General features: G+C 43.5%; 1 protein-coding gene across 3 annotated transcripts; it reads right to left on the bottom strand.

Annotated features, from left to right (window-relative positions):
• Nucleotides 1–1,211: 1,211 nt before the first annotated feature.
• On the bottom strand, nt 1,212–9,026 carry LOC138198911 (GTP-binding protein REM 2-like). 3 transcript variants are annotated; one of them, XM_069150667.1, is made up of 6 exons: nt 8,927–9,026; nt 8,430–8,490; nt 6,996–7,305; nt 6,787–6,860; nt 4,956–5,133; nt 1,212–1,866 (listed from the first exon to the last, which is right to left on the bottom strand). In XM_069150667.1, the coding sequence occupies exons 2-6, from the start codon at nt 8,481–8,483 to the stop codon at nt 1,574–1,576; spliced, it is 909 nt and encodes a 302-aa protein (XP_069006768.1). In that variant the 5' UTR covers nt 8,484–8,490; nt 8,927–9,026; the 3' UTR covers nt 1,212–1,573. The 3 variants fall into 3 exon arrangements, with proteins under 3 accessions (XP_069006768.1, XP_069006767.1, XP_069006766.1); XM_069150666.1 differs by lacking the exon at nt 8,927–9,026 and adding an exon at nt 8,611–8,721; XM_069150665.1 differs by lacking the exon at nt 8,927–9,026 and adding an exon at nt 8,574–8,718.
• Between the last annotated feature and the right edge of the window lie 2,094 nt (nt 9,027–11,120).

The raw sequence follows: 11,120 nt of genomic DNA, 5'->3' as shown, positions 1-11,120 counted from the left end.
ATTGAACAGTATAAATGCTGCATACAAGGTTGACCTATTTTAGTAGCTACTCACTATCCTTTTTCATTCATTTCATTCCTTTATGTTTTATAACAAGCACTCTCTTGATTGTAATTTTACTAGCGAATGTACTATTTTAGAAATTCACACAAAAGTGTGTGGTTTTTTTTACACCTCCTGGGCTGCAGCAAGATTGCATACAAAGTCAATACTTCTATTTCTATTATAAAAACCTAAAGGGCTTCTGCATGAATCTGTGTCTCACAGTCCATAATAAAATAACTGACAGGTGCACTTCATCTGAGTGGACTCGCTGCCAGGAAATTATGAACATGGATGGAGAGTGTCTGTCCTACTTCACAAATAGCTCCCTTATATGTATATCCATGTATCTTCATTATCTGCTGTCAGTTAGAGGCCTTCAGATCAGCCACCAGAGGGAGCCTGCAGCCCGCTGCTTGACGATCCAAAATCTTAACCTTTCATTTCGTTCCAGCAGTTTGCAGCCAAGGGAATGAGTCAGAATATCATGCCACCATTTTATTTTCTCACACAGCTCTCCCTTTGATAACAAATGATGGTCATAATGACCTATGATGTGCTAAATCTTTATTCACGCGTGGGTGGCAGTGGGAGGATGGAAGTGCTGTGGGTATAGTGTGGTGCAGATGAGTGCATGGAGGCTGATATCACATGAAAACCCTCTGCATTTCGAATTGGAGTTGAATTTTACGCTTCAAAATAGAATTTAATGGGCGAGAATTGGCCGTCCTACCTCCCAGTCTATACGTAACAGAGACAGTGGCGGTACAGCCAGGGAGCTGAAGTGACATAATGTGTAAGTCTCAGTGACTCCAGGTTTCCTTGACAACAGTAACATGGCAACAATCACTTTATATACAATAATTTGCCTTTCCTTCCCTGCTCATGTCGAGCTCTGTGAACCCAGTTTTTTTTTTTAATCTTCTTTAAACCTCGTCTCTTCTCGCTGGCCTTTGACTATTTTACTGGATGGATACCATAACAGCTCAGAAGAAATGAACACAACGTGAATCATCAGCAAAGTCTAACCCACTAATGCGTTGTGAATCTGTGTGGTCATGACTTTATCCTGGAGTTGCACTGTTGTTTAATGTGATTACTGCCTTCCTCTCCGAGGCAATAAGCAAACTGTGAGTGTGATAACAGAAGCCGAGCCCCAAACACAGTCGCAAGACTCAAAAACGCAATTTATTTTGCTCTCAAAGCTAAGGAGGGTGGCAGTTAAGTATCACTACTACACTTTATTTACATGTTTTCTACAATAGTATTTTATCTTCTCTTTTTCTTTTGGTCTTGTGTACAAAATTTCTCTATTGTCCTAGAGGTAAACATCATCACTAACTTTTGTTTCCTTCAGCTGGACGTGCTCACATCTGTGCTCACATCTGTGCTCACATCTGGTGTGCACCTTCACACCTCTGTCACTCACACCCTCCTCCCTGGTCCACTAATTGCTGTATCTCTTCCTCTCTTTGTTGGTTTCCCTTCCCAGCTGTCTCTGCTAACAATCTGACATCCCACTCCTCCCCGATCACAGTGCCCCCAGGTCGTGGCACGAGCGGGACTTCTGCCTCAGGAACTTGCCCACCTCTCGCTCTCGCGGGTACCGGGGCACCAGGTTGGTCAGGAAACGCTTGGCCCGCGAGGTGATGCTTTCCCGTTGGCCCGCTCCGCTCATGTCCTCTGCGCTGGTCCCCGGAGGCCACGGGGGCTCGCCCCTGGCTAGTCGCACCGCACACTCCAGGAGCTCCGGGGTGCGGTGATCCAGAGAGGCGGAGATCTCCAGGTACAGGCAGCTGAAGAGGGCGGCGCTGGACATGGCCTCTGAGGGAGGAGACGGAGAGCAGAGGGACAAGATGAAGGCAGGCAGTTTGTACTCAGAGTGAAGGTCTCTGGTGTCGTCTGCAGCAATGTTAAGGTTAGTGTGTTTTATTATAAAATGACATGATACGCCTTCACTTTTATTTTATAGTTGGTAGTAGAGAGGTGGGCAGGAGAGCCCAGCTGTAATCAAACCAGGGATGTTGTAGGTATGTAATTTGGGCCTTAATCAGGACAAGGGGGCCCATTTCCTCTCGAAATCCACATCCCAAACAAACCCAACCCCATATCACCCCAAAGTGTGTCAGGCAGCCACCCTCTGCAGGACAGCATGTTTTGCCTCACCTATGCATGTGCTTATGTTTAGGAGAAAAACACTTTATTAGTGTTAGTTATCGAAAATACTTGGTGAGGAAAAGATTTGTTTAATCCACATCACTTTCTCGCAGATTCAAACGCTGGTCTCCTGGATGAAAATCTGCTACTGTATTCATCCAACCAACCCCAACCTGCCCCACAAACTTTAGCCCTTTTGTACTGTACCATGGCGGCCAACACGGCCATCACGCTGACATGCTTACCTCTATATGATAAATGGGAGTTTTACACGCTCGGCATGACACCGGGCTGTCAGCCAGCACATCGTAATCACCACAGTGCATTATACGAAAAGATGTCAGACTTGAAATGAATACAATTATGTATGTACAGTATGTGAACTCACAACTGAATCAATAAGAACTGAAAGTTACAAAATGAATGATACAGATTATAAACCGAGCTGTAAATCTACAGCTCACTTTATCCCGAGTGTGGAGTAAGTCATCAGCAGCCAGGCTGCAGTATACCATGTAACATCGAGGGCTTGCAGTTACAGGAGGACTCTCACATGTAAAGGAGCACTTACTCCCTAAATGTAAGGCTTATCCGTCTGTAATCTAGAAACGGTGACCAAAAGCTTATTCATTATTCATAACGAAGGCTGTATTGGTACTCTGTACCAGCAGGTAACACTCGGTGGTTTATGTTTGATGCTGTAGCTTTTCAGTTGTGTAAAACATAATGAACAGCTTATTAAAAAGGTTGATGAGGGCAAATTCTTTTTTTTTTTTTTTTGAGTTCACAGAATTAAGATTCTTTTTTAGTAAAGACTTGTGAGAGAGTGCTGCACTGTCAGTGAGTATGAACATGTCAGAGAAGGAAGAGACAGGCAGTAAATAAAACATAAAAACCAGAGGTGCAGGGGGGATTTGTCTGCTAGCAGACCCTGAGGCAAGTGAGGCTGGAGTTATTTTTCTCTGTGTCTGTCTCTTTTTGCTTATTTTCTTCTTTTGAAATCCACTCCCTGACAGAAGTTGAATAAAGCCATCACTTTGCCTGACTTGTTGTTTAGATCTGGGAGTTGTGCACGCTGGCTCGTCTGCAACCTGTGGTTAGCCGTCTCTGCGTTGGTCTGCTGAGTCATTTACATGCAGCACACTGTGATTCCTTCATTAGCAGAGAAGAGCGCCACAACAAACTCCAGATATTTTGACCTTAGGTTCATTTAAAGGTTCAAAGATAGGAAGCAGTAAACACTCTTTATCTACCATAAAGACCCTGAAAAAAATAATATATGAAGCAGCTTCCTTCGATGAGCAGGAGGGTCTTATATCGCCATTATTTTAAATGTGAGATTTCTGTATTTCTGTGTTTGGTGTTGCTTTCCTCGCTGATTTGTAGTGGGTAGGACTTGGTGAAGTCACATACTTGGATGCATCAATCAGAAATTGTACACTGCAAAGAAACCTGGCCAAAATAGTAGTTAAAAAAAAAGAGATAAGGACTTAATATCAGTGGAATTATCAGTACATGGAGTTAGTTAATTTTAATTGACAAATCACTTGAGATCAGACTTACTTCAGCACTGTAACAAGTGAAACACACTGAATATTGGTAAATAATTACCAATTCAATTTTTTTGTTGTTTTTAATTTGAGGTCACTGAAAAAATAAAAGCCAAGGAACAAGAAAATAAATGACAAATGGAAATTACTTTATAGTGGTGGGGTAGTAAGTTTAAAGTAGCTGGCTCATCTTGAAATATGTAGGCCTACACCCATATCTATTAATTAAACTAGACTTCAATCTCTACTGTCTGTGCTTCTCATTCAACGATTCACACACTAATGGCAACAAGCCTGCCATGCAGCCGTCCTGCCTTTCATCAGGACCAGCGTGTGATTCAGTGTCTTCAGCACGTGGACTGGAGGAACCAGGCCTTGAACGACTGACCTCATCATCTGAGCCCCAGGCAACACAGAAACTTCAGTCGGCATAATAAACCAATTATTTAAAGATAGAAACTCCCACACAACCTTTAAAAGAAGATAATCAATTCATATTTCAAGATCTAAAATTTAAAATCTTGGCATGCACAGAACAAGTTGCAGCGTGATGCTTGAAATGAGATGTTCTCATCCTGACACAGTGCTCAAAACAAGGCTCCTAGAACCTTAAGGTGGATGTTTTACAGACAGGTTCCTTGTATCTACTTAAAAGTCAGATTCTTATCCAGAAAAAGCTAGTGAAATTTACTTGAATCAAGTTAAACGTCAAATGTGAGTCAAACAAAATCCCTAAATTTTACATGGTTAGATCCACAGTTGTTGCAGTTGTAGACAGTTGTGAGTGTTTTCTTGTGCTGCCAGCACTGATTATCACATCTGACCAAACCACACCCATACAGTCCTGATGAAGCAGCCTAGCTCAGATTCTGCACGTCAAACCTTTCATAAATAATAACTAATAACTGCTGAAGAGAAGTATGGAAGAGTGTCACGTGTAGGTTGTGCAATAGTACCGAGATGCACAGCTCGTTTGCTGTAAAACTGCAGACAGACAGTGCAGTCCCAGTGAACGCTCTCCTCTTTTAACTATAATTGTGACTCTCCTCAAACTCCCACCCAGCAATGAAGCATGACATTTATATTTACGTTGTGTGTTTACTGACAGAGAGAGAGAGCTGAAAATGTCAACACCAACTGTGAGGATGAAAGACACAACGGAAGGGAGTCCTAAAGGGGGACGATGAAAACGGAGTTTCATCTCACCTTGAGAGGAGACCTCACGTGTGCGAACGAGGTCACTCTTATTACCGACGAGGATGATGGGAGTTTGGGGCTGTGTCTCTCTCAGAAGAAGTCGGAGTTGAGCGGTGCGGTGGAAACTACGCCTGTCGGTCACTGAGAACACCAGGACACACACCTCACACTGCAGAGCCGACAGGTCCTGAGAGACAGACGGTGGCAGACACACAGCGGGTTACAGCGTGATGCAGTTTGCAGTTTTTGAACACACTGAAACACACATCACCAGGAATCACGAAGAAAGACAAGTCATAGGTTTTATATCAAATTGACGTGGTTCTCCTCCATGGTATGAATTTATTTTTTGCAAAAAAATGTTTTACTTTCTCATAAACTACAAAATTCCCCCACTGTGCGATTAATAAAGTCTAAATCTATCTAAATTCAAACATTGTGGTCAAAGCCTTACATTCAATACCAGCAGAAGTACTGCTTGAAGAAACAGGGCGAAGAAAGGGAGTCCTCCATCTAAAATCACTTCTATAGTGAGAAATCACTGCTGTAGAAAACACCAACTGCTGCACTCCTCAAATTCTTAGTGACACACACGTACACTCATCCTCTCCAAGCAGGACAGAACCTCCAAAAATAACATACTGCATCCTGAGTGAATCCTTCACAGACTTAACGCCAGCCTGTCTCTAGTTAGGGCTGCCGTGGTCCATTGACTTTTCATTTGATTTTATTAATTCGGTCTATATTTGAGCACAGAGCAAAAGCAACCTTTGCATTCTCGTAACGGAAACGGGGGTGCAGTGCTGCGATGAGAAAAGTAAATGCCTTATAAGGCAAACATTACAATGTCTCATAAAATGTAACTCGTTGTACAACGAGTAACACGTAAGGATCCGCACATCAAAAAAAGACAGATTGTGTCACAAGAGTGTGTCTTCAGTGTTTTCACACATCCACCTAAATCAGAAACATTAATGCATTCATTTGGCACATCCGCTCTGTGGGCGACTCTCTCCCTCTCTCTCTCTCTCTCTCTCTCTCTCTCTCTCTCTCTCTCACATCCACACACAGATGCCTCGAAACTCCACTCAAGGGAAAAGAGGAAAAAGGTGTGAAAAACAAGCTGATAATGAGCTTTCCTCAGTCAAACAGATGCAGATGCTGCAGATTTTATTGTCCCCTTTTTATCACAGCGCTTTTCTGAGCTTGGCATCAATTTTTGGTACAATAAACAATGCCATGCGCTCCAAATAGATGAGCAGATTATATGCTACATATCCAGTAAGCATCTGGTTAGGTATGGTAGATTATTTAATTTTCTCATTTGTGTACCCTTTAGATTGTTTTACTCTTACATTTGACGATACATTGTCCCTTTAATCTAATTCCTTACATTATATTAGCAACGTGTCCGACCTTTTCATATTCTACCTTCTGCTCCAGTGCATGCTGGGACGTGATCACCTTCAAATGAATGTTTTGAGAGCACAGATGAACAGATGCAGATTTCTCTACACACTCAGCTAGAGATCCATACACTACTTCTATTTCCCCAGCTAACCTGCTAATACTGCAAAGCATTACGTTGTGTTTCGAAGCAAACAAAGTTCTTTAAATAAAGAAAATCGAATCCAAACTGAAAAAGGTGCATTTTGAGCTTCCTCAAAACAGTCCAAGTATTCGGAAGCACATATATATATATATATATATATATATATATACCGTGTATGTACACACACACACACAAAGCAGCTGAGCACACTGACTGCAGCTGCAGAGGGCTCAGTGGCCTAATGAGGGAGCAGGGAGAGTGGGAACGGTGAAGTGTTGTTTGGCTCACCTGTCTCCAGTTGTCATAGATAATGATGGTGCTCTCCTCATCATCCACGGTGACAGTGCGCACGTAACCCTCCCCTAGGGACAAGGAGAGCAGCAGTTAGGTCTCAGATGGGAGATGGGCGCTGTGATTTATTTACTTGCTGCTCACTGGGCCTCCCCCGTTGCATTATACTGCTCTGCATTAATCCTGTCAAACACACAGCTATGTACCGTCAGAATCCACAGACGTTGTCCTGTCCATGTCCCCGGCGAGGGCCATGGACAGGGAAGACTTCCCCACGCCATTCTGCCCCAGCAGGGCGATCCTCAAGGGCCCGTCAGGTCTGCCCTCCACAGCCACGGTCAGAGTGTCGTCCAAGGCAGGGCTGAAACTGATCGGGGAGGCAGAGGGTCCAACTGCACCTGACATCCAGTCACAGTCATCGTGGACGGCTTCCTCTCGCTTGAGCTGGTGCTTGATTGGCAGAGGGGTGCTTCCTCTGCGAACGGCCGGGTTGCTGGACAGGGTCATACCGTCACACTGGAGAAGAGAGAAACGTGTATCGTTGGGTAACATTGAAAGCCACTCTCTTTTTCTGATAAGGTGTTTGTCGTTTAACAAACAAGGCTGAGATAGGAGCCAAGATCTGTCATTCAACCTTCATTTAATTCTCATTGAGGATCATTTTCAATGATGCAGAGATTACACTGAGCAGCAAATAAGAGATTAAATCCATAAAATACGTTAATACGTGTAATAGAACTTGACACTAAAACAAGGTCTGCAAAATTAAAGCAATAAAATATAGATGTGGCTTAAATAAGATACTTAAAACAAACCTGCAGGCATAATAAAAAATACAAACATACAAACAAGGTACAGATAAAATATGTTAAAACTTGTTGAGGCAGGGATGTTTGTGATCTTGGATGTAAACTGACCATAAGTTATCAGGGGAATTATTTTTAAAGTGCAATGAAGATTGTTTCAAGAAGATGGGTCATTAATTCAGACTGAGCATTATGTGTGTGACTTGAGCTATTTACTTCCTTCACTTCAACGGTAAGTGTTTAAAGCGGCTTTTTGTATTGGTCAAACATTTTTACTTTTACAAAAAAAACAAAAAAAACCCAGCGGTTAGCTTAGTAAGAATGTATGTTAGTCCAGGAGGGGCACAAACTGGGCGAGCTGGTTGCTGACCTGTCATCAGCGGCAGGTCGGTGCTTTTTCACAGATAACTACAGAGATCACAACAAAAGTCCAGAAAACTGTCAACTAACAGACGCTATAAAGTTCCGTAGAGACGTTGTACTACTTATGTGCCAGTTTTGTATCAAGAAGTCTTTGAAAAAAAAAAAATAAATAAAGATTTTTATTCCACTGTTAGAAATAATTATTATTAAGTTAAGTTTAAGATTCCGCGCTTAGAAAATGACTTCAAGTTTAGTATTTTGTAATGCAGGACCCCCCCCCCCCCCACCCTGCACCGACACCAACTACGTGCAACACACACACACACACACACACACACACACACACACACACACACACTAGCAGTCAACAATAATATCAAACATCGTCACATCCCACCACGTCGCCCGTAACGAGGTCGCCCAATTACAACATCTAGTTAATTGGAGCTCTCGCAGCCTCGTGCGCTCTACCTGGGTGGCGGTGTCCTCGTTGTTGAGCCTGTCTTCGGGCACATCTGTCGGCATCTGCAAACTGAAATCAAGCGATCGGGAATAAGGAGTCCAAAAGACACAGAGCACACCACCACCACCACCACCCCTCCTTGCCCCACTCACTTCATGAACCCCAGCCCGAGCAGCCCGGTGATCTCACCTGTCAGGTGGCGATCGGCAACTACAAACTAACCACTGTCTCTCTCTCTCTCTCTCTCTCTCTCTCTCTCTCACACTCTCTTAGTCTCTACCTCTCTCCTGATGCTCCCCCTCCTCACCCCTCCCTCCCTCTCTCTCTCTCTCTTACTCTCTACCTCTCTCCCGATGCTCCCTCCTCACCCCTCCCTCTCTCTCTCTCTCTCTCTCTCTCTCCCCCCCCCCCCCCCCCCCTCTCCTCAGGTTTAGGGCCCAGGTCCAGTTCTGCAGTCATCACCGTCATTCATCACCGCTCTCCAAACTGTTTAACTGTGACTCACTGAATTGACGCATAAATGCTCTCCAGATCTGGCTGCTCACTGGCCACCACGACGCGAGGACTCCCGCTCTGTAAGTGTTTGCTGCAGGTGAATGTGGCTCAGTAGTAAAAGTGGAGTGGTGATGCAGGCAGGCAGGGAGCAGCATTGTGGAGATGCTCAGTGTCACGAAGCTCTCATTGACCTTTGGAAGACGGGAGTAGTACTGAAAGCGGCCGCTAGAGGGCAGTATAACACAAGCGTTCCCCTCGCTAATTGACTTTGTTTGTGAGCGTGTGAGAATCCTTTGGGGGGATATATGTTTAAATGTGTCATCGGGATATTCCTGCTGAAGATCAGAGGTGTGACGGCCTGCCTACCTGCTTATCAAGTCTATCAGTCTGCCTTTCCCTTGATGACTACACATGTGACCTTTTTGCCTTGACAGACTCATTTACATTTTATTAAATCTAGTTGTTTCTAGTTGTTCCCTGACCCAAGGAGTGTGTTTGGACATGTTTTCTGTCAGAATGTGAGTGTGGCCATGAGCAGTGGTGCGTCCCTCCCACACAAAGCCACAATAGACTCCGGCAGTGAGCAGCCAGGGCGCTATTATAGCCCTAATCCTGCTCCTATTATACAGGCCAGAGAGAGAGCGAGAGACACAGAGAGGGAGGTAGAGCCGAAGATGAGGTCATCCCAAACAGCGAACACCCAGGGTCACTGCCTCACTATAGAGGGACAGAGATAAAGAGAGGGATGGAGCAGGGCAGGGGGCTGCAGAGAAAAGGCCTGCAGGAGATTGAAAGTGGGAGACGCTCCGATTGGTGAATAGAGAGATGAGGTTAAAACCTGGTGCAAGGTGTACAAAAACACACGGACACGTGGTAAAGTACTTTGTTTATTTCATATGCATATGAAACCACACTACAACAGGAGCAGGAAACCATGGTAATGGCCGTCATTTCTTTGTAATCATGTTAATTCTAATCACATTTGGATAAAAGAATAAACTGTAGGAAAGTAAAAATACACGCTAATGGAATAAAACCAGTAAAATAATTAGAATCAGAACATAAATAAACAATAAATACTGAATAAATAAGTGAATAAATAAAAGAACAATTTATTTAACCTACACCCAAACAAAATAAATAGCTCTAATGCATGAACCCTGGCAATAATTTCATGGGACAGTTAAGAGTGTGTCTCCATGAAGAGATTTTTTTGCATTTTCATTTTTCATCCCTGCACCGTTAATTTTCTGTTGTAGCCCACAGTACCCGAGTCCACAGTGACCAGCTCTGTGGTGCCGCATGTTGCATTAATATGGTGATTGTCCGTGTTTTACAGAGGTGTTTAATCTGCCCCCGCCCAAAAAAAAGCTTCTCTCATCTAGAGAAGTGGACACAACCACAAAAATCATGCCACACTCATTGCCTCTTTCTTAGTTGCTTGAGTTACGCACACTTACCAGCCCCCACATCTCCATATGTAAAACAAATTCTTGAGAGCAAACAGCAAATCTATTCTGTCACTCTCAGTGGCTGAAATTACCATTTCCAACTCGCAAAAAGTCGACTTCTTTGCTATAACACGAGAGCAATATCCCCACTTTTCATTTAGCACAATCACTGGAAGATTCCCATGAAAGGTATCCTTGTACATTCTTTAATCTATGATTATTCATCTTACAAAGAATAACAAGTCTTGGTGAGCTTCAACACTTTGGTAGGCAACTGTGAAATATTAGCTGGCAAATACTTAACTGCATGCCATGGATAGTTTATCCAAGCCCATACCACTCCACATCCAGCATCACTGCACTACTCAGACCTCTGCAGCTTTAGCAGCTTATCGTAAAAAAAAAACAACAACAACAAAAAACCTATAGTTTGCCGCAACCACTCATTTGGAGAGTACATTGCGAATATGTAATATTGCATAGATAACATGCACAGCAGTGTCAGGGACTATGATAGTTTTATTGCAAGATAAAGCGCTTTTTTTCATGGTCGTGTTTGTCAGCTGTTGCACTGACATAACAAGCATGAGATCTCAGAGAGCTCTCAGCCAGCTATCATTCACGGTAAAATAAATCTTGAGTCCACAAAGCAGCCTATAGGGCTGAGTCTAACCCTATGAATTAACAGTCATCTCCCCTTGAATCATTCAAGGGTGCTTTTCACAGTTGTATAGCCCCAGAAACTGCCTGCCA

The sequence above is a fragment of the Embiotoca jacksoni genome, unplaced genomic scaffold (assembly GCF_022577435.1).
Source record: "Embiotoca jacksoni isolate LCO1_2020_lvr unplaced genomic scaffold, fEmbJac1.0.p SCAF_16, whole genome shotgun sequence".
In the NCBI taxonomy this organism is placed as follows: Eukaryota; Metazoa; Chordata; class Actinopteri; family Embiotocidae; genus Embiotoca; species Embiotoca jacksoni.
Note: the sequence above shows the minus strand (reverse complement) of the source record. Positions and strands in the feature narration are given on the sequence as shown.

What these genes read in the sequence shown, in the direction of transcription:
- LOC138198911 (XM_069150665.1), bottom strand. An exon ending in AACGTCTGTGGATTCTGACG is followed by an intron (nt 6,861 to 6,995) that starts GTACATAGCTGT and finishes CCTTGTCCCTAG; the next exon opens with GGGAGGGTTACGTGCGCACT. An exon ending in TCTATGACAACTGGAGACAG is followed by an intron (nt 5,134 to 6,786) that starts GTGAGCCAAACA and finishes TCTGTCTCTCAG; the next exon opens with GACCTGTCGGCTCTGCAGTG.